The following is a 24,130-nucleotide window of genomic DNA, read 5'->3' as shown; positions in this document are numbered from 1 at the left end:
TATACAAGTGAGAGAGACCCAAATTCAGAGTATTGCAACGTGTCACTTTTTTTTCTTTTAAAATACAGTAATTACAAGGAAAAAAACTTTGCCTCATTTTTTAATTGCACCCATTACTGTCACTTAATGCACACAAGAGCTACTGTAGATTAACAAAAGGGCGCGTGGGATTACAGCCTCCACATAAAAATAGGGGGATGGTCTCAATGTGGGCAAGTTCTCTACTTGTCCTCTTTAGAATGTTTTATACATTACACCTATAAAATTGAGATCAGTAAAGATAGGAGGAAGATGTATCAAACCTTAGAGAGAGAGATAAAGTAAAGAAGTTATGCATAGTCTATAAAACGACAGAAGCTGATAAAATATAACCTATCTCTCTTGAAGGTTTGATACATCTCCCCCTATGTCTTGTAGAGTAAACAGAAGTACAGTATATAGCATGCAGGACTCAGCACTGTGTCTTAAGCTGATTAGGAGTGTATCTTGTGAATTAATATACTAGGAGAATAAATCCTGACAATATACATCAGATCCATACAATGCATATGTCTGATCACAGCAGTGCCACCTCTGGTCGTTTAGCAGTATTGACTCATAACTATGTGTGAGAGCTAATGGGGAATGTATCATGTGACTTTTGAACTACTCAATGAGTCATCATGACAATATATTTCAATCAGCTCCACAGGAGTCACTGACCTATTCGAACTAGTGAACTAGAATGCCTGAATCTAGTTCAATGAGCTGCACAGTCACACACATAGAGGGGTATTCAATATGAAACGTTAACGTCACTGTCGAAGTTAACGTTTCATATCGGAGTTTTTACCTGCGTTAAAGTATCGGGCGCGCTCCCGCTTATACCTGTATTCAATATAAAATTAACAAAAACGGGAAACTCCGAAGTTGGATTTGCGTAATGTTACAAATTTTTCCTTAAAAAAATTGTAAGACCCCCCCTAAAGTTGTAAAAACATGGGGGATCACTATGGGTACCCCCCGTTTTAGCCTTTAATTGAAAGTCGGGGATTTAAATAGCCGCAGCAGGTGTTTTTTTCCCGACATTGAAGAAGTGATGCAGAAGAGCACTTAGGTTATTTTTTTCGTTTTTTTAAGTGGTCCCATCAAATTTGGGGTACATGAAAATGGGTACTAGCATATTTTGATGTCCCTAAAGTAAGTTTTTAAAAATCCTGCATTTGTGCACCTGCCGCTATAATTCTATTCTTCAAAACACCTGCCGCATACTTGCAGAATAACCCTGAACCTATTTCCCTATTGTTAAACAATTTTTTCCCATTTTTTTTTTCACCCCAATTTTTTTATTTTTTGGGGTGTCCCTATTTTTTAAAAAAAAACTTTTTATGACACAGTTCTTTTTTAAATGTCATTCCCAGGAGTGCAGGCTATTTTTTTTAAAGCCTGCACCCCTAAACCCCAATTCTGCACTTTTTTTCGACACCTATTCAATGGTGAAAAGTTATCCCGTTTTTTATCAAAGACTTTTCAAAACTGCGATAAGTCTATGAAATTGAATACGGTGTAAAAGTCAAACCTGCGATAATAACGTCAAAAGTGCGATATTAACGCAAAAACGATGTTATCGCTCCCATATTGAATACCCCTGATAGTCTGAGCATAGCAGTGCCACCTGTGGTAGTTTAGCAGTACTGACTCATGCCTAATGGAGCTGCTGTGCTCTCTCTGTCACTGTGTCTAACTCCTCCCACTTGTTTTAGATCCTTATGAACTGTTCTTTGCCAGAGCTGTGAACTGAGTGAACTAGTTCATTTTGAACTGATCATTCATGAACTACCCATCACTACTAAAAACACTGAAGCAGCAAACTGTGAGAACCAATACTTGTGTCATTCTCAAAATTTTTGGTCGTGGCTGTACAGCTCCTCAACCTAAGGCGTCACTGAGCAACAAGGGAGTCATCTAACATATGAGTAATTGAAAATAAATTGACCGCAGAAAGTGGGCAGTTTCTTTTTTCTAAATTAACATGATCATCTATGCTTCCACCGTTATATAATTTCCTCAGGTAGGAATGTGACCAACTTTTATTTAACCCGTGCTCAATAGAGAAAAGCAAAAGCTGGTCAGGACTCACAGACCCACGCCAAGGTGAAACAAAGCAGTAAAACCTGACTTACAATACAGACAAAGAGGTTGACATTTAGCCTGGGAATAAGTAAATTAATTAGAAGTATCATAGCACTCACAAGGATGCTTGCCAAGGTCACTTTGTGTAATCGTCAGACATTCACAGAGGTAAACATGGAGTAGATTACTACAGTGTCTTACGCTATGCAGCACTTAATCATACAGCAAATGGCTGAATTGATTCCAGATTACTTTGTGTGACTGCTGCTCCTCCCCTAATTTACAGATTGTGCCCTTTGAACCAGTTACATAGAAATACATACAAAATGAGGTTGCTTCCATATGATCTGCAATCTTTTTATTTCAAATCAATAAATGTCAAATAAAATCATACCAGATATTAGATTTTGGCTTATGTCGCCATCTAATATGTGGTGAAGTTATTTAATGAAAAAACATGCCAGAATGTGGCTTGCATAATGAGTGGGCATGGGGGCACGGTGGGTGTGCATCCACAAGCACCTTCCAAAAAATTGCCAGGGATGGAGGGCTTAAAAATAGAAAACCAACCCTAGGAAAGGAGCTTGTCTATGTATACCAGGCATGGCTGCACTACATGTTGCTATGCCCCTCCACTAACTCCAGCCATCATTCCATCACTCCTCATTCTATTCTCACCCACAGAAACTTCATACAGCTGCTTCACCTCCAGGAGATGAATGGAGGCTTCCACCCTTAGCATTCTATACAGGCAACAACTGTACTGTGTGTGAGAGCCAAGGCTACGGAAATGTTATAGTGCACTGGGGTCTGTGTATTGTATTTGTTTATAGTTCTCCAACATAACAATTCATTAGCCATATAGAACCATGTGCACATTGTTTTCGGGCACACCCTAAAACACCACTGTTGCATTTCGTGTTCACCCCCAGGCCAAAAGTTGTCTTCCCTGCTTGCTTGAACTTTGTGCTACTTTTTTTTTTTATACAGTAAATGCAGAGATATGCTAATATCTTGTAGGGTTCAACTTGGAAATTACTGAAGATGTAATATAAAGTGGAACCACCCTCTTTTCTTTTAGAATTGTATAACATGTGGAGACAGAGTTTTAAATAAAACAGGAAGTCTCAGATCTCATACGGTGTTAGTGGTAAAGATAGTTATTACTGCACTCTATGGCACTAAATGTTTCCACAATTGGAAGCTGCTATAAACTTTAATCAGCACTTATAATGAACTGGTCACTAATATTCATGAGGTCCAGTCTGGCCAACATTGGTATTATCTACCAGCATGGCGACTCGTAAGCTCTGTGGGCAAGTCATTATCAGCAGAATGCCACTAGGTTTACGTCATGGCAACTTACTCTAATTGCAAAAACGTGAAGGGTTACTCACCGGTCCCAATGTCTGTGTGCGCATGTGCAGTAGCAGCTTCTGCCTCTCTTTATAAACTTGGTCCAAGAATTCACCTTCTTTAGATATAAAAGTACACCAAGACCCAGATTTATCAAAGAGTGCTATTCTTATCACTCGTTAATAATCTTAAATGGTGCTCCAGCAAATCAGCTCTTAACTGCAATTTTTCATACACATGACAGTTAGGAGCTGATTGGTTGGAGGACCATTTAAGATTAGTAACGAGTGATAAGAAAATCACTTGTTGATAAATATGGGCCCAAGTCCGAAACTAGCAGATGCTGCTAGGTTGTGCATTTGGTAACCAGCTCATCTGCGTTCACTCTGTGCTACATTTCTGCATGAATTCCTATGTACCATTCTTGCTGACCCATGTCCTTAATCAACTCCTGCTTAGCCCTCCTGTACCATTGTCAATGTAGTTTTTTGTACCTGAGCTGAACTGTGTATTTGGATTCCACTGCTGTCTACTCCTTCTGTAACTTATTTTCCTGCAAGCGTAGCAGCTCTAAGATATTATAATACTATGCTACTGGTTCATTTCTTGTCATTATATGCATATATCTGTCTCCACCCTAATGTTGTGGCAAATCTTGAACTCTCAGCTTTAACTCTCCAGGCAATTAGAGTTTGATTGTAAACCAATTGCAGTAGGTAGATGCATTATTTTGTTGTTAAATTATTTAGAAATATTCATACTTTGTTAAAGATCACTAAACAGCTATACATATAAGCTAAGTATATGTGACCGTGTACCATTTAATTTTCAAAAGAAATGCAAATAATGTTGCTCGCACAAATTTATTGCTAAGGCAGTACAAAGATAAAACATTTTAAATACCTTTACTATTATTTGTTGTGGAAGAACTGATTATTGGCTGAACCTTGCTGAGTGCATCCACATCTCCAGCAGAAGAAGAGTTTACCAAGTCCACTTTTTTCAGGTCACCCTGTATCAAGCGTGGTTCAGCTTGATCGTCCCACTGAAGTCTTGCTTTCCTCTTCTGGTATTGTACTGGTCCTCTAGGTACCAAAAAGGCACTCGGATCAAACTTCTCCCGTGGAAATTTGACAATTTTTTGAGACTTTATCCAGCGACCATTAACAAACTGGAACCGTTTTAAGTGGATGATCTAGGACCAAAAAACATTTCACCATATTAAAAAGAATATCGCTGAAATACAAGCTTGTTAAACAAACAAAATGCATAGGGCTATTGTTATATGTGCTGAAACATTTCCTTATAGACTTTAATGGAGACTTTTTACAGTAAGAGAATACATAAAATAAAACTTGACACTAGAAGCCTCCTAAATAGAATAATGTGTGTGCTGGCTTACCAGCTAAATATGAATAAAGTATAACCATGTTAGTTAATTAATTGCCAATCACTTAATTAAACTTAGTAGTTTCATTATTCTTTGCAATCTAACTGCTAAATTACAAAACACTATAAAACTATAAAGTTTCCTAAAAATGCAAGAAAATAAGAACACGACGTACCAGAATTGGCGGAAGCCTCCAAAGGTCAAGTTTCTTTGTGGCTAAACAGTGTGTTCTACATTTCGAACAATAATACATTTCATCCTCTCCCAGCTCCTCCTCACTTGTGAAAGCCCGGAGACAACTATCAAGGTTAATGGGTTCTGCTTGCGCCCGTCGACTCTGTTCAACACTTTCATGCTCCTCCACAATCTGTATATAGAAGTCAGAAACGCAAGAGGGAGAAAAGGGGGGGGTTAGGCTGGCGTCTTCGTCTACGGGACAGGAGATCCCACAAAAACATAGGAGAACTGGTTCTCAGATACAAACTTCAAAAGGAACCAGTGATGTAATTCAGATTCACATATTTATACAAGATAGCACCTGAGTATAAGTCTAAAATAAAAGGATGGTTAAATTACTATTATTTAGTATATGAGCAATAAAATCACTGAATATCCATGCAATAAATCAATGAAATGAGTCTTTACTTATTAAATCCATAATACAAGATGAGCAAAAATCCCCAAATAAAGAATCAATACAAATATAATATTGTTTTGTAGAGTACAATCTCACTGTAATAGAAAATATAAAATTAATATTTAAAATAATATGCATCACTATCGGATTAAAAAGAGCAGGCATAAAAAGATAAGCAAAAACATGTTAAAACCAAAATAAAGCATAAGAGTAAAATAAAAGTTATAATCTCACTCTGGTGTTCATCTCCAGAAATACTGTGGGTGCACAGGCCTCATTATGGTTTAAAGACAATGGGACAATTATGCATATGGCTGGAAAGTGGAAAATATGTTGCAACGACTAAAGCACTCGACACTACCCAATAAATGACTCCTCCAGTTGCTTTAGGACCAGTGTTTGATAGTATGGATAGTGTAAACATTTTTGCCACACAGTACTAGAGTCACGAGTTAGCCTAATACCGGGTCCTATCTGTGAGGAGTTGGTATTTCCTTCCACAGTCCAAAAACATACTGATTGGTTAAAATGGTGCTGACTAAAATTGACCCTAGTGAGTATGTGTTTGAACATTGAGATTATAAACTCCAATGGAGCAGTTACTAATGTGAATTAGAAATATTCTCTCCACATAACTTAGTAATATGGTAGCACTTTATAACCAATAAGAATAAAATATTAAGAGGAATAGTCTCTTTACCCTTTCTTGTGAAGTCTGGTAACGGAGATGTAGGGCTGTGGGGTCCCAATCCACAGCAATGTAAGCATTACCAATGTAAGCACGGTCTTCTGCACAATCAATTTTACATCCTCGGCAAAACCTACATAAAAAAATCAAGAGAAACTTAAAAAGACAGTGAAACACTGGAACTATGCTGTGGATCTAACAGAGGTTTATACCAGTTGATTGCAAATAAAAAAAAAAAAAAAAAAAAAAAAGAAAACCTTGGACAACACATGGAAGGTGAGCTCAGTCATCTTTGTCATGTAAAACGATCAAAAAGTTGAAAAGCCATCACCCATGCTTAACCTAGGGAGGCTTTCATGAAAACAAATAAAACAGAATATTAAAAAGAAAAGAAAATTCTACTATATTATACAGTTGTATAATCATTGTTTGATCAAGAATGGCCTTAGAATGCTTTACAGTTTGAATTTTTTTTCTTTACTTTTAATAATTTCCCAGTCCCTTTAAGGGCTGCATAACAATAAGAAAATGCAGGTTAAATACTTACTTTACTACTTACTTGTTATTGTTACTTATTTACAACTAGGCTAATTTTGATCTCTATAAATGTTCAGTATGTACAGTACCCTGTGATATACATGTGTCATGTAGATGTACAGTACCCCCACCAACACACATAAAACAATAGAATAGAGACTAGAGTGCAATTATTATATTATATATTACATACACACACACCTTTATTAAAATATATATATATTTTAATAAAGGCATTGTCATGCCGTTATAATAAGGCTGAATGGGGGGGAGGGGGAATCATGGCGCTTGAAGGGCTACACATCGAAAGGTACTGGATGCGCTGAGTTGAAATTTGGCATGACCAAGTAGCAAATCAGGTAGGGTAAACAAATTAAAAATGCGAAATCTGGAATAATCTAAAGGGGGGTATCCACTAGACGATAAAGTTGAACGATTGAACGATAATGATAAAATCGTTCGATAATCGTTCAAACATCATTTGAACATCGTGCAGTAATTGTTTCTAACGATGTACGATGCACGCTCCCGCTGGTCGTTTGATCGTCTCCTCCATCGACTGAACATGCAGGTCAATTTCACATGATTGCTTACAAATCGTTTACACATCGTTCATGCTGAACGATCAAACGATGAACCCACTATAGCTGAAAGCTCTCAATCACAGATTAAAACAACATAGTTTATTGTTAGATCTTTTGCAAATTGTTCAGAGTGGAAGATCATATTTCAAGAGAAACTTCAAGGGAAAATCGTTAAGAGGTTGGACAGGGATAAAATCGTCTAGTGGATTCCCCCCATAAAGTTGACAAATGTGACAGTTTTGAAGTATATTTGGTCAGGCATAACTCAGGGTAGAAGATTTTTTAAAACTAGGGATTTGTTTTGTTCGATAGCTCTTGAATGGTGTTAAGATTTTTGAGAAAATTCCAGTTTTCAAAAAAAAAAAAAAAAAAAAAATTAAATTTGGTAAAATACATTTCCCATGTTACAGATAGGGTGTTTTATAATGTTGCACATGTCAAGTAGTAACTTATGTTGTGTGTACTGAGAGTGGCTTCAGTAGAGTGTACAAAAATATCTGATTTCTCCCCACTTAGGAGATTTAGTTTCTGTAAGTAGGAGAGGAAGTATAGAAATTTGAGTTACAGTGGAGGGCAGGAGGTGTTTTGCAGCTGTGAATCGCAGACTGTGACATTATTAGCCCTGGCAGCGCTTCCATTAAAGAGTATATTTGGGTCCGTGCGATGCCAGAGATGGCTGTTATGGAATTAGCATAGAAGCACCCACTTCAGTGACATCAGTAATTTTTTTCACCTAGAAGCACAGAATTCAAAAGTGCTTTGCTGATGCATCAGTATTTCCATATTGTGCTGCTGAGTAGAAGAGGAGCACTGGGTTATGCATTCTCCCCTATTAGTAGCAGAAGCACAGACAGATGATAGCCCAGCAGCTCAGCCATTACACAGTCAGAGGATGGCTGCACCCCTTCACACAGCACCAATGCTCAGTCCTCAACAGCAGCAATACTAGAGCTCTGCATGCATGCAAAGACCTGGACATCGGGTGGTGGACGATGCTATGTTATATTGCTGTAGTGTGAGCTGGGGAAAATCTGGGAGAAGAAGTTTGCGTGGCAGAGCAGTGAGATGCTGCTGCCATTCACCGGGAAGGGCGGATGCTACTGCTCTGCTGGGCTGTGAGATGCAGTGCCAAGGCATGGGCTTCAGGGAAAAGGCCCCCAACCTGATCCCAAATTTTCCTGATCTCTCTGAAAGCTGAAGAAGCTGAATCCCGATCTCCAGATAATCTGCTCTCCGCTGCTGTCCCCCCTGGGGTCTGGACTCCCTCATCACCCTCCTTTTCTAGGAGATTCGCTAAAACAGCATCAAGCCCCCGGACCACCTCCTCTTAGCCAGGGCCGAGCCCTGCACCAAGTTCACGTTGGACATTTCCATCGACAATAAGTCCTTCAGAGCGAGCAATGGCCACTAACTAACCCCCTTCTGGCCCAAGCAGGACTCAAAGCTGGAAAGAACAGCAAGGTCAGCAGGGACAATCTGTATGTATTGTAGAGAAGACTCCGCACTAGGCCACTTATACAAAAATTGATCATTGTATTAAATCATTAAATTATAGTTTATCTGGTGTCTGACAGATAAGACAGCCTCTTCATGAGAATGCAGCAATCAATTCATTGGGAATAGGTGGCCTTATTTAGTAAAAATTAAGGCTCTGTAATTCCATGGGTTTTTAGTGATATGGTAGGGAACAGACCACAAAATTGCTGACACAGTGTGTATGCGACAAGTGCCCCTATAACACGGTGTTAGGCTATGTTCTGTTAAGTAAATTATATGCATGGATGTCTACACTGTAGGTGACAATTTTTGTTTGTGAGGAAATAGGGTCTATTCTAATGAAGATGATTTGATTACGGTTTGCTTGGTAGCAGTCATCATTAGGCTCTTACAAATACATTCACTACTCTATAGTCTGTAAAACATCCATGCACATAGACTGTGCCTCTCATAAAGAACATAAAATGCCATACTGCTTTATTCATGAATAGGAACATTAAATGGAACAGTGATTCAGGCAGCTAAAATAGATTGAAAACGGCAGAATAATTGTTTGACTTCACTGTAAATACTCACAATGCATCTTCAATACATATGGGGCATTATAAGACATTGCAACAAGCAGTGTATAAAAAGTTATTATAAAAATAAGAACTTACTGTACATTATAAATTTTATATAACATTTCATGATTTACCTGTACCATGGGCAAGACGCACATGAATTACCATCTTTCTGCACCACTCTCAACGTGAACGGATACTGATATCCCATGCTGTCGTCACTGAAAATTAAAGAGAGATTAGACTAGTTGGATGATAAGCACATTTGCCAAGTGCTCAATATCTGTACTAAACCAATGTCATATCATATGAGGGTTATATCCATTTAATATATACATATATATAACATACATACTTGTACTTGACCTATCACTGATTGGAGTGCACAATTGATTGGACAGTTTTTTGGGGGTGTTTATGTTAGTATCTGATATGTTTTATGCACCCAACTTGTATTTTTTTGGTGCCCAACCCATCTGTTTGTTGTTTCCGACATGTGATTTTATGAGCAAATGACTTTAAGATGCATACTAAAGAGGTGCAACATATATGGTATGGGGTTATAAGACGATTGTTGAGACTCTTGGGACATGGACATTAGATCTTGTCTGAGGTACCTGTAAACCCTCTCTATCAATAATCATACTTTCAGTGAATAAGGCATATTAACGTAACTACAGCAGTTAAAAAGAATAGATAATCTTACTGCAGGACCTTTGCTGCAATGAGTCTGATTTGGATAGTTGCAGGACATATAGGTTTCACAAGCATTGGATATAAGTGTCATTTGATCAATTCATATCGTACCCTGTGTCTGGCCCCAGCTTAATTGTAATGGTGTGTGACAAAGCCAGGGGATTCCTATCCCTTTAGTTTAATTTACGTACCAGTCTTGTGCATGGTTGCTGGCTTCTTGTGGTGGAAGAGGACTTGCCAGCCTGGATACCTGAATCCAAACAGCATCGTACAAATCTTTCTTGCGGGTATGGACAGTACAGGGAACAATTAGAGGCATGCCAAATAGGCTGGGGCGATTTTTTTGAGATGACAGGAAATACAGCTCAGTTCTCATCTAAAAAAAAATACAATATTAAAATAAACTATTATATAAAACCCCAAAAAACTTAATATTCTATGTGTTTTTACATAAACACTGTTTACTACAAGACCGTTTTTTAAGCAGTGGACATTTTTAATGTTATATGTCATTTTAAAATTTTTTTAAATATTATTTGTTTCTACATTGCCTTTTACAGATGTGACCATATATACCTTTGCTCAAATCTTGTCGAATAGCCCATAGAAATTGTGACAGAGCAAATAAATACCTGTATAAAGATAACATGGGTAAAATCATGCTAAATGCATTTTTTCCTACATGTGTATATTATCACTTGTTTAAGGACTGGTTCAGAAATGGACGCTATTTGCACTACTGCTGTGTCTTTTTGCCTCCTATTACATATGTTCCACGTTTTAAAGATGACAGTTGACATCACACACAGACAAATACGCTTTCCTGAATCCCCGCTCCTGCCGCTGTGCTGCTCCCGTCCTGCTCGGCAGTGGGCACTATGGGAGACACGTCATGACGTCTCACCCTTCACCCAGTGCGGGAGCCGGAAGGCAGCTCCTGCACTGGGTGTAGCAGCGAATAAGAGTGTCTAGCTCTTATTGGCTACAGGGCCACAGTTTGTCAGACCGCACGTGCCCTGGACTGCGGGTGGCAGGCGGTGGCACACACACACACCCCCCCCGCACAACCGGGTCCGACGGCGCCCAGGGCACGTGCCCCGCTCGACACCCCCCATGTTATGCCATTGCATAATACACTAAGTAAATTGGTAGGGACCACTTTCAAAAATATTTGTTTAGATCACAAAATGACTGTGCACAGGTAACAGTTTGGATTGCAACTCTCTGCGACAGACCAGCTTTTCAAAGTCTAATAAATCTCACTCTAACAGCACATAATAAATGTTCAATATGATTTCTAAATACATTTCACATTCAGTGATCTATGGACAAAATTAAACTGATCAATTTCTACTTCGTTATCTACAATTTATTTCAAGTTCTAGACAAGATGTCAGTGTAGCAAAGACTTATTTTTAAAGCAAGCCAAACAGCACACCAAAGTTAATTATCACATATATCCAAAATAGAGAAGCAGGGAACAAAGAAAAAATTAATGTGCTAAAACATAACACCTACAGCAGTGATTCCCAAAAAAGAGAAGCACAGACAGCTTAAGGGTTAATTTCACTTTCTGAAAGGTGAAGGCTGCTATCTTGGGACATATCTCCACAGCACTACAAGGGAACACTAAAGAAATCAGGCCACCACAACTGAACAATTTAAGAAGCAGGTATCAGAGATATATACTATCATGCCCACCATCCATTATCTTATTTTACAGGTTTAATCAAACCAACATAATAGCATTTTCACCCATACCTGCTCCATGGTGATAGAATTGCTGTGTGCACTGTAGTAGCAGCTCTCTGCAGAGACCTGTGTGTGAAATGGTCTCTTCTATCAAAAAAATAACAGATATGGTAAGACCTTACCTTTGTGATCTCTATTTCTACGAAGTCCATAGGGCTCCACAGGAGACCTGGGGTATAGGTTGATGACGTCAGTCATAGAGCACCTCAATAGTTAAATTTGTGCTCCCAGGATGCACCAGGCTCCTCTCCTATACCACACCCCCAGGAACCTCTGTTTCGTAACAAGCCAATGGCCGGAGAAGAGAGAAGGAAGAAATTCTGGAACACTCAAGTTTCACATTCTCACATACAGAAGGAGACGGAAAACCGGTGACCAGAACACCGCCCATCTCCAGCACAGGTGCAACAGGGCGGGAGTCCTGTGGATACCTATGGACATCGTAGAAATAGAGATAACAAAGGTAAGGTCTTACCATATCTCTTATTTTCTAATGCAGGGTCCATAGGGCTGTCCCTATGGGGATGTCCCAAAGCAGTCTCCTTAAGGGTGGGGACGCTCCTGTGCAGAAAGGAGAATCCGCCGCCCAAAGGAAGCATCCTGAGAGGCAAAGGTATCAAATGCATAATACCTTAAGAATGTATGGACAGTAGACCACGTGGCCGCCTTGCACAGCTAAACAGCATAGGCGCCACGACGAGCTGTTCACAAAGGACCCACAGACAGAGTAGAATGAGCCTTAACAGAGGACGGTACAGGAAGGCCATCATGAAGGTAAGCCTCTGAAATTGCCAGGCAAATCCAGCCTGCCAAAGTCTGCTTCGTGGCAGGCCATCCTCTCTTTCGGAAACCAAAAAGGACAAACAACGAGTCCACTTCCGAAATGAGTTTGTACGGTCCACATAAGTTTGTAGAGCACGTACCAGATCCAAAGAGGCCTCACCAGCTGAAAGGTCTGGGGAGTTAAAAGCTGGTACTACAATTTCCTCATTACTGGGGAAGCTGGATACCACCTTAGGTAGGAAAACCAGGGCGAGTACGAAGAACCCCCCTGTCCCTATGAAAAATCAGAAAAGAAGGGCGACAAGGAAGAGCACCCAAATCTGACACCGTTCTGGCCCGAAGCAATGGCAAAAAGAAACAGTTTTAATTGTGAGCCATTTTAAATCCACTGAGCCCAGTGGTTCAAATGGCGGTCCTTGTAGAGCCCTAAGGACCACAGTCAAATCCCAAGGAGCCACCGGTGGGATAAAGGGAGGTTGGATGTGAAGCACACATTGCATAAAGGTGTGTACATCCGGAATAGTAGCAATCCTATAGTGAAACAGTACTTACACGGCAGAAACCTGCACCTTCAGAGAAGCAAGGCGAAGACCGTGATCAAAACCCGCCTGTAGGAATGCCAAATTTCTCGATAATCCAAATGTTTGAGGATTATAACTTCTGGGGCGACACCATTCAAAGGTTCAAAGAACTGCGAGCTCTGAGCATGGTGTTCACCACTGAGCTGGAAAAACCGCAGGAACTTAAGAGGGCAGTCTCAAGAGCCATGCCGTCAAAGACAGACGACACAAGTCCGCGTAGAGGCAAGGACCTTGGGACAACAGGTCCGAACGTTGAGGCAACAGCATCGGAGTGTCTATGGATAGACTCCAAAGATCTGCGTACCAGTGACGTCTGGGCCACACTGGAGCTACCAGCAGTAGCATACCTTCTTCTTGCTTGAACTTCCGAATCACCCGAGGCAGAAGGGAGAATGGAGGAAACAGGTACGCGAACTGGAAGGTCTATTTGACCGACAGAGCGTCTACCAGCAGAGCCCCCACGTCTCTTGTTCTTGAGCCGTACCATGGCAACTTGTGGCTGTGCCGAGATGCCATTAGATCTACTTCGGGAAGTCTCCACTTGTTCACCAGAAGCTGAAGTACTTCCTGGTGAAGTGACAATTGCCCTGGGTGTACATCGAGACTGTGCAGGAAGTCCGCTTCCCAGTTAAGGACTCCCGGGATAAACACCGCCGATATGGCTGGGACATTTTCCTCCGCCCAAGTCAGGATGCGGGACACCTCCATTAGTGCCGCCTGACTTAGAGTGCCTCCTTGGCGGTTTATGTAGGCCACTGTGGTGGCGTTGTCTGACTGGACTTGCACGGGTTTTCCGTGAAGTATGAGCCTTGCTTGCTGAAGAGCCCTTAGAACCGCCCTGAGTTCCAATATGTTTATTGGAAGCACGGACTCCTCTATTGTCTGGAAAGGATCAGTGTCTATCCTGAATATCCCTGTGATGTCCGGCCACAGTCCTGGGCGTCTGGGGGCTTTTGCTAGCCAAAACCCCCAGACACCTGCCGCGATCCCTAGTGCAGTACCAGCGTCTCGAAGCCGGCGGTGTGTCGGAGTGGCAGCATGGGCGTCCGCTGGACAGCCCATGCTGACCACTCTGCAGTAGAAAAACAACTATTTTCTGGGCTGTCAACACAGCCCCTCTTGAAGTGACCAGACTCCGTGCCGAGCACCTATGAAACTGAGGTGCCTTGGCCTGGGGGCGGGGTATAGGAGAGGAGCCCGATGCATCCTGGGAGCACAAATTTAACTATTGAGGTGCTCGACGACTGACGTCATCAACCTATACCCAAGGTCTCCTGTGGAGCCCTATGGATCCTGTTGTAGAAATATAAAAATTCACCAGTTCTACGCCCCAACTGTGCTCATCAGAAGGATGTACCAGCTTAAGTGTAGATGCACCTCTCCTATCATTTCACAATCAGGAATATTACACACCATTATGACCAGACAATATTATCAAGTACTTTGTTGTATGCCAATCACACAGACTACAGGACATCACATTGTCTGTAGGAAGTTTCAAGACCTACATGGCCTATTTTGGTAAAATAATAAATGTATTTCCCCTGTAAGTGCAACATACAGATTAAAGAAACCATCTCTTACCATTTTTCTGTGTATAGCAATAATATAGCCTATGAAGGGGCCATCTGGGTGGACAGAAACATGACCATTAATTACTCCATTGCCCATAGTCTTCTCTGTTCCACATGGCACTACGGTGTTTGGCAACCCATTGGGGATTATTGGTGGCTGACTCAGACCTCCATTTGCAATGAGACTGTGTGGCCCATTTGATGATGGCGCTGTGTTGATATCTGCAAATTGAAGAACAAGCTCAGGGTAATCTACTTAGAATTGCCTCGCTATTAATATGGATTATTGTGAAAACCTCTTTGGCTGGGCATTTTACAAACTCAGCAAAGCTCATTATAAAGCATACGGCACATGTAGAAATATTAACTATTTAACACACAGCAAGTAATACAATAACAGTGCAAGGCTGATTTAAATTAAATGTGAAAGGTGTTATGCTTTGTGATTTAGCAATATAGCTTTTTTATTTTTAACACTTACATAAGCATTGCTGGCTTTCCAACAAATGCATAAATTAAGAAAAGATAAGTTTTTATACTTAAAGTGTGTACTGTACAGGTGGGGCAGTCTTTAGTGCATACTATACAATGATGCTAGCTACATGTTACAGCAGGATGTGTTCTGCATCCTCGGCAGTCAGAGTGCCAACGCTTACATTACCGGCGCCAGATTACAGACGCCAGTCAGAATCCCAGCGCCAGCATCCCAACCAACGGGATGCCGAATGTAAGTAGCAGGGTTGGAGGGAGGGTTAGGCACTAGGGGGGAGGGTTAGGCACTAAGAGAGAAGGGTTAGGTTTGGAGTGCGGGGAGGATAGATTTAGGCACTATGGGGAAGGTTAGGGTTAGGCACCAAAGAGGGGTTGGGGTTAGGGTAGGAAAAGGGGGAGGGTTAGCATACCAACCAACAAGTGTCGGTATGTTAACCCTGTCGGAATCCCGGCATCGGGATTCTGACCACCAGGATCCCGACTGATGGTATTTCCTGCTCATCCAGTTACTGCTTGACCCCTTCATTCACGAGTGATAACTATCTAGAGCACCAATAAGAATCCCATAACGCCTTCTCCAGATGTTTAACAAATACATTTTAGAGCTGTGATTTTAAATACTACAAATGCCAAATGACAATAGCGTAACATTTTTAATATGTATGTTAGTTCTTCAATCTGAAGAAATATCAGCAATTTCTGCTTGGCAGGTATCAATCTGCATTGGGGGAAGTATATAACTCTGAGTCAGGCAGTTCTATCTGTGTGGATCAACAAAAGAAACTTTACCTTTTAAGAAAGAAAAAACACAGGTGTAAGAAAACGCCAAAAATGATAAGTGATACAATACTTATTGCATGTTAAAAAGTGTTAATTCAACTGCAAAGTTTGTACAAAAGCTCTTGAGAGTATATGAACTCAGGGAGAAGAATTAGTAGTTAAATAATGACACTGTAAAATCTGGTGGTGTATGAGACAGAAAAGACCAATTTATATTATGCTTTCACACCAACTAGTTCTCACCTGGTTGAGTGGGGCTTGTGGCTGATGTAGGAGATCCAGGAATTGGAATCTCAAAAGCACAGAGAAAGCCACTCACCGACAGTCGGACTTTCTGGTTATCTTGGGGAAAGTTCTATAAATAACAGTGAGATTTTAGATCAGACAATTCTATCTTGCTCAAAGAAAGATACAAACTAGTACAGGCTTGCAGCTTTGACTGTTCCAATGGACTTATTGCATGAGCACTGACACATTAGATGATTCATTCGCTTTGAGTGTAAAAGTGGTTCCTAGCCATAGGAGAAGCCCTGTGCTGTGCAGTTGCAGAGAGCTATTCACCTGCTGTTTGGCGTGACTACACCAATAGTGTATGAAGACACATCTGTATATATATATCTGTGCCCATGACATAGGGAACAGAGAGTGTAAAATCATCTGGGGCAGGGATTGATGTGAAGGACTATATATTCTCTGTAAAAGTGCTGCAGAATATTTGTACGCTATATAAATACCTTATAGATTAATATATATATATATATATATATATATATATATATATATATAATACATATTTCTACTCATACCTCCAGGCACTTTTCCCATGCGACTCAACCCATGCCCCAAGTGTGAGAACTTGCACAATAAAACAATCATTACCTTAATGTTAGACCCATGTACTTCTGCCAAAAGGATCTGCTCAGGCTTCAAACCACATAGCTCACTCAGCTGTTTCTTCAGCCCCGTGTACTTCTCATCCATGTTTAGTCTCAGCCCATACCGTATAGGAGTGCTGCCATCTAATTTAATAACTTAAAATGCAAATTAGGAAATATGTTAACTTACTTTTAGATTAACTTTTCTTGGTCATTACTTACAGAATTTTTAATAGATGGCAAACGAAAATTCTATTTAATTCCACAGTGTCACATGCAGTAACTTAATAAATCAAACATTTATGGTCATTGTCTACACTGTACTAGAACACAGTAAGAGCCCGGTTTGTTGCTATGGGTTAAACATATTGTGCATACAGGATGTGGTCAGCATCCCGGCACCAGTTTCCCGACCGTCGGCATCATGAAGAGAGGTTAGGCTTAGGCACCAGGGAGGGAGGGTTAGGGTTTCGAAAACACTTACCATGCTGTCGGGATGCCACTGTCGGTATTCTGACCAGCGGCAATCTGACAGCCGGGATTTTGTACCCAACCCTGTGCATACAGCACCACGTTATTAAGCAAGTGGTGTGAAAAAAAATAAAAGTATAGAACAAAATCATTTAAATTGTCAAAAGTGGGATTGCCTATGTAACCCTATGTAATGGTGTGAGAATAGTTAATTGTCTGTCCTAAACTATGCACTTGTCTGAATGCCCCTATGAGGCTGCGAGGTAAAATGTATGGTGTAGGGTGCCATTGCTGGCACATTGCCGATACATCGCTTTATATTTAAATTGCCCCTGTTGTGTAATAAACAGTTTATATGACAGCAAGTGGAATCTGCAGTACAAGTTTTACTTACAGCATTTCAAAGTCATGAGGAAATCAAAGACTATTACTACAGTAGTGATTGTGTGGTACACATGAGCTCTCTGCATTATCACAATTTGTCTGAACTTCTATAATCAAATACCAATAAATAACAGACAGATGTCGAAGAGTCGAGTGCAGTTGCGTGTTATATAAGTGTTGTTACATTTCATGTATCCTACATCTTGTGGAGAGAGATCTCAACAATTTGATAAATGTATGATCTATCTCACTCATGCCACATGTAGCATGTCATCAGTATACTCCGATATTAAAATGGAAATCGTATATCCACCAACCTGTGATTTCCAAATGCATGTAACTGTCCATAGGGAGAGGCAGGGAGAGAAAGTTGAATGGATCAAATCTGACACTAACATGGCCACACGTTTTACATTTCACTTGAGATCTCAACTGTCCATGAAACAAGTCTACAACTATCGACCTATTTCTTCTCAAGTGATTGTCCCATGCCTGTAGAAAAACATAAGAAACTAGGTTTTCAAAACACATTAGCGGAGAAGGAGCATAGCTGTACAAATCTAAATTATTGCCAATTTTAGCAAAAATAATTGAATAATTCAACACCCTCAAAGGCAATAAGATGTTGGGTGACACATGGTCTAATCTTCGTTTTTATTTATTTAGTTAGAAGGATTTGCAACGTACACCCCCTATATAGAAGGATATAGAACAGCTCTGCATATGGCACCTCCAATTGAAAAGCCATTAACCACTACTTTTTCCATTAATTCAGCATGATCCAAAATGCTCATGTAGTGTTCACAATCATGCTCCTGGCTATGTAGCAGTTATGCAGCCTAATCAAACCTGGCAATTGCAAACATAATATAAAATGGGAATGCTTAAAGGGAAATCTAAATTGATATTTCAGATCCAATTACTTTAAACGCATTTAATAACATATGGGAAGCTGGCTGTACAGCTGTCAAGCCATATATTAGGATAAATAGAACCAATTTGAAATCCAATTGTTTGTTAGACCAAATTTAATTATCATCCAAACTTCTCACAATTTGTCTTTTGTCTGTTATGAATGTCTTGTAAAGAGATATGATTTAAAGAACTTATTACATCATGGAAAAATACATGCCTATAAAAGGTGTCATGTCCAGCACAGTGTGTTGGTCTTTCCTAATACCCAGCTATAGCCCATTTAGTCATCACTCCATCCTTCCCTATATACAGCAGATTAGCCCAAGTGCTCCATTTGACTTGTTTTAACAGCAAGGAAAGGTGAATTTCCTAGAAAAGCATGGTGATAAATCACAAGCTTCGCCACTGTATAAAAACCTTTACATCACGTAGCTTGGAATGTGTCTACAAAGGTACTGTACTTCTCTGTGGAAGTGTAACATGGGAGGTACAAAGCTGGTCCCATTTAAAGTACAGTATGAGACCTACAGACTGCTAACTCTTAGCTGGTACAATATTGAAGTCCTCCTGCAGAGTGGAAACGGCTGTGTTCTCCTCCTCACATCAAAAAACAATCTTTTACCACATTACAATAATTTCAATGTACAAAATAACGTTACTTCTGCACTGGTGCGCCACATAAGGTGCCTGGGTCTGTACCACAAGCTCAGCACTCTTCTGCCACAAACCAGTGTGACCCAGGGGGACAATAGGCATATGTTAAGTATGCAAACTCAAGCACACAAATGGTTCAAAACTGTTTTACTGTGATACTTTTACATTGGTTTAAACTAGAGATGAGCGGGTTCGGTTTTACTCGGATCTCAAAAACTGCATTTTATTGGCTATCGGCTATCAGGTGTTTTGGATAGCCAATAAAATAAATCTGAACTAACCTGAACTTGCGATAATTTGGGCGTAAAGAACAGAGTAAATCCGAGTAAAACCGAACCCGCTCCTCTCTAGTTTAAACTGATCTTGAACTGATTTTAAAACTTAATAAAAGTAGTCCTTCATGTTAACCAACTTATATTTGGAGTTGAGTTGTCCTTTAACAATGAAAATAAATGCATTGAAATTGCTTGAACCATGTTTGTGTATATTAATCATGCCTGAGCATGGTGAAGTGATTGATGATGTTGCAATCTATTTCTAAAGTATAGAATGTTGAGACCCCATGTCTGGTAATACAAATGTAAAATAAAATGTAAAAATGTTCTCTACTATATTAAGCATAGTGTGTTTAGTGTTTACAAATAAATAACACATTGTTTAATATCTAACCTCTGCAGCAACTTCCCAGTCTGGTCGTCCATCACTGTCCTTAAGCTCAACATACGGTTTGTCATGGACTCTATTGAGATCTTCATGGAGACCATCTAGTAGAAACGCAAGCAGTTCCTGGGAGTCCTGCTGCTGAAAGCCATTGAACCGAGGGGCATACTTTGCTATAGTCCACTGTAAAAACATTAATAAACTTGTCACACTTTTAATTTACTAATTAACTTATTTTTCAGCTTGATCTGTGGAAGCCCTTTTGTTTCTGTGACCGCACATTCCTGAACACAAAGCTCTCATATAATCACTACAAATTGTCCCATAGTAACAGTCATGGAATTAGTGTCACTTGGTTGGGACTGACTAAAAAATGGTGTAATTTACACTAGCTCTGACAATGCTATAAGAGCAGGAACATATTTAATGTTTTGTTTTTCACGTGTTAAAATATTCTATGATGCCACAAAGAATTATAAAAAATTTTACATGGAACATGTCAACATGCTGGATTCTTAAGTGTACTTGGTTGAAAAAAAATATATATATATTTTAACTGTACTACCCCAGCCATAATATACAGTATTATTATACCAATGGTTGTCCTGGTACCTTCTATGCCTTTTATATACATTGTTCTTCACAAGCCACATACTTGGACTCATTTTAATATTCTGATTTGCATATATAAAAGTAAAGGAGTCGCAAATATAACAAATCTTAGTAGTTATTTCAGTGCCTTCCAACACTACTAACAAGAATCAAAGCCAAAACTCTTGTTTACATACAATACAGTATAATACCCCTTTTCCACCAAAATTCCGGGTCTGACCTGGAGTTGGAAAAAAGTTCCTATCCGGATCAGACCCGGAATTTACCCGGCGCTGACTCGGGATATTCCCGAGTCGGCGCCGCTCACACCGCAGTCGGGTCTGCATAGGCCCGACTTTTCCGGCGTGAAAGTGGACGCTTGGAGATGACGTCATCTCCAAGCGCCACTGAAGCCGGACCAATCGGCCGGCATGCGGCTCACTCCAGGTCATCAAGACCTGGAGTGCGCCGTACACACAGCAGGGTTTCACGGGCTACGCCCGTTTTAAACCCTGCTGTGTACCTGGGTTGGATTGCCGGGTCACTCGACCCGGTGATCCAACCCTCACCCCTTTTACTCCAAGAAGCTGCCCGGGTTAACCCTGCAATAACCCGGGTTTTAGCTCCGGTGTAAAAGGGGTATTACTAAAGACAATACACATGCAATTCCACAAAACTCACCCTTAACTTAAGAGGAGCTACATTCTTCTGAGTCCCACTCCACAACTCTTGAACCAGATCACCATAGCATTTTGCCATATGTCCTTTCATTCCTATAGGGTTCATCCTAAAATGTGAAATCAGTAGTTTGGCATAATGTTTCAAAATAACTCGCATAATGTTTCTCCAATGAGAGCTTCTAACATGTTGTAAAAACATTTTTTATTTCCAATTAAATGATTGTGGAAATTACTATGTTTTTGGAGCTACAAATAAAAGTGGTACTATCTGTGAGAATGACATTGTAGCCCCAGATCATCTTCTTAATAAATTGGCAACTTATGGTAGAAGGATGTCTCTGCAGCTTGTCATGATAATGTTCACTAATCACTTTGCACCCGATTCTGAGCTGCAAGCAATGCCGATGGTCACGGAGTTGAGCGTTCTTTTGCTACTGCACGTGTGCAAAAATCCCTAAAACTTGTATCGTGCATGCGTTACAAAGTTGTTGCACAGAGGCGCAGCTGCGATTGAGACGCACAGTATAAGAAATGTAGGAGGAGAAAAAAAATGGTCCGTCCTATAGGCCTGTTATGGGAGTGTCACAGGTGTGCTGCTGAACTGGTTGCGCACACAGACACTTAATCAGTCACATAGGAGGCCATAATCAGACAGCAAATCTGCACCTGCCACAGGGCTGGCACAAGCTGCAATGGTGGCGTCTAAAGACGATCAAAGTGGGCGTCCCAGTCCCTGCAAATTCAGGCACATGCTTGTTCACTAGTGGAAGGGCTGATACTAGCATTAGCATAAGTTGCAGATATGACTAGTAAAGATTGGAGGATGTTATATTATTATACAAGATAATTCTTGAATGGCACAATAAGTTAAAATTGCGACGTGGGGTGTCATTTATTGTTTTCAAAAGAAATAAGTATAGGAATTCTTAATACTTCGGGGCACAAAGCTATCACTATTTTTATTTGTGGGGAGCTCATAAATCGTAATTAATCAATTGAATGGCAATAGTTTTAATAATAAAATATAAAAGGTGTATTTAATTACCTATTTAGCTCATACAGATGTCTCCCTGAGATGAAATACTTTGTTAGCGGCTGTGTGTTGCTGACACACTGGATACTGGAATTCATAAAGCAGGTGTTTCCCAAGTTGCTGAGCCCTGTTGCTCCCTTTTCAGTGGGGACTAGAAATATAAATATCTTCTATTATAGATAAAGCCATAATGGGAAACCGTTAGAAAAAAAAACATGAATACAGTGCTTTATATAAAATGTAACTGTAAAATGTACTAATGTTAGCAGGAAACAGAAAATAGCTGAGTGGTTTTACAAATAAGACACAAAATCTCATGAAGATAAGACTTATAGAATTAAGGCAATAACCTATCTGTAATAAATGTAATGATAATTTGAAAAATGTAAATAAATAAATAAATAAAAATCAGATGACATATCAGGTTTATAAAGAGTAACAAAACACCTTGCCTAAATACGCTATATTACAATTTACTGAGAGAATGAGTAATTTATACTGTGATATGTAAGCAATTATATGGTTTTCTTCTTATACTATTTCCCAATTCAATAAACTCATATGTGTTGTTACTTAACCTTTAGCCTTACCTTTATGTCTATCTATTTTGCTGCTGTTTGCAATAAAAGACATTTCTTCTGGCCAGCTCATATCTTTGTTGCGTACTACAAAATAACCACACACACAAAAATACTATTATAAAACTGACTGACGATAATGTTCTGATTGGTTGGAAAATTATTAAGTACAAACATTCCAACATTAAGTAAAGAAAGTGCTAACCAAAAGAAAAAACTTGCATAAAAAAAATATGAAACCCTTCGCATATACTGTAAGTCATGAACAGAGAACATTAAATCTTTATTCTAACTAAGGGGAATGTTGCATTATGCTGAAGATCAACGTAAAAGTAATGAATTGATAAGCAACCCTCAATATCACCATTTTTACTAAAAGCAGTGATGGCTTACAGAATCTTGACCAGCTGACTTTAATACATAAAGGAAATTAAGAGACAAGAAATGAATGGTAGGCTGTAATTATAGGCAGCAAGGTGGCTCAGCGATTAGCACTACTACCTCACAGCACTGAGGTCATGACTTTGGATGAGTTTCCTGCTGGTGCTCCAGTTTCTCCCCACAATACAAAGACATACTGGTTAATTGGCTTCTGACACATAAATGAACTGTAGTTGGTGCATGTGTGTGTTTGTGGTAGGGAATTTAGATTGTAAGCTTCATTGGGGCAGGGATTGATGTGAATGACTACATATTAACTGTGAAATGTGTGTAAAAATAAGGAACTTAATGAATAAAGTAACTTTGCTCTTTCACAAGGGAATGGAGTTTTATGAAAATGTTTAGAATGTAAGGTACATACATAATTTCCATTCATTTTGTTCACTTCTGCTAAACATTTATATCATAGAATGTTTCTAATACCTTCTATTACCAAGTGTTGATCATCCTGAATTTTGAGATACTCTAGCTTATGATCTTCATCGTCCAAAAGAGTGAGATAGTTCTAGTGAAAGAGAGAGGAAATTTACTTTTCAGATCACAAAAATGTGTCCACAAAAACAAACATTTTGGCACTTTTAGATAATACATTTGCACCCTGCATTAATAGCATGGAATCTAGTTTAGATCTGTGCTACTCCTGATCCTCCCAATGTCCTTCACCTATTAAATAACACTTGTTTGTGGCTCAAGTTGACATTTAGAACACATACCTGTACAGACCAACCAATAATTCCAGATTCCTTACAGAACACTGGTCTTTATTAATAAGAATCCATTTCCGGTACGTTTTAATTTTAACTTACCCATATTTCTGATAATAACA

General features: G+C 39.7%; 1 protein-coding gene across 1 annotated transcript in view; it reads right to left on the bottom strand.

The window, feature by feature from the left end:
• The window catches only part of USP32 (ubiquitin specific peptidase 32), a 220,236-nt gene that overhangs the window by 12,828 nt on the left and 183,278 nt on the right, over window positions 1-24,130 (bottom strand). The window contains exons 18-31 of the mRNA XM_088446361.1: window positions 23,728-23,809; window positions 22,876-22,950; window positions 22,298-22,436; window positions 21,254-21,359; window positions 19,991-20,164; window positions 18,070-18,244; window positions 16,902-17,053; window positions 16,266-16,377; window positions 14,761-14,972; window positions 10,252-10,436; window positions 9,499-9,585; window positions 6,196-6,316; window positions 5,034-5,225; window positions 4,372-4,663 (exon numbers count right to left, since the gene is read on the bottom strand). Of these exons, the coding sequence (XP_088302487.1) occupies window positions 4,372-4,663; window positions 5,034-5,225; window positions 6,196-6,316; window positions 9,499-9,585; window positions 10,252-10,436; window positions 14,761-14,972; window positions 16,266-16,377; window positions 16,902-17,053; window positions 18,070-18,244; window positions 19,991-20,164; window positions 21,254-21,359; window positions 22,298-22,436; window positions 22,876-22,950; window positions 23,728-23,809 (2,104 nt within the window). The remainder of the gene's footprint in view (window positions 1-4,371; window positions 4,664-5,033; window positions 5,226-6,195; window positions 6,317-9,498; window positions 9,586-10,251; window positions 10,437-14,760; window positions 14,973-16,265; window positions 16,378-16,901; window positions 17,054-18,069; window positions 18,245-19,990; window positions 20,165-21,253; window positions 21,360-22,297; window positions 22,437-22,875; window positions 22,951-23,727; window positions 23,810-24,130) is intronic.

The sequence above is a fragment of the Taudactylus pleione genome, unplaced genomic scaffold, assembly GCF_031769625.1.
Source record: "Taudactylus pleione unplaced genomic scaffold, aTauple2 ptg000397bl, whole genome shotgun sequence".
NCBI classification, from domain to species: Eukaryota; Metazoa; Chordata; class Amphibia; order Anura; family Myobatrachidae; genus Taudactylus; species Taudactylus pleione.
This window is presented reverse-complemented; position numbering and strand designations above follow the sequence as displayed.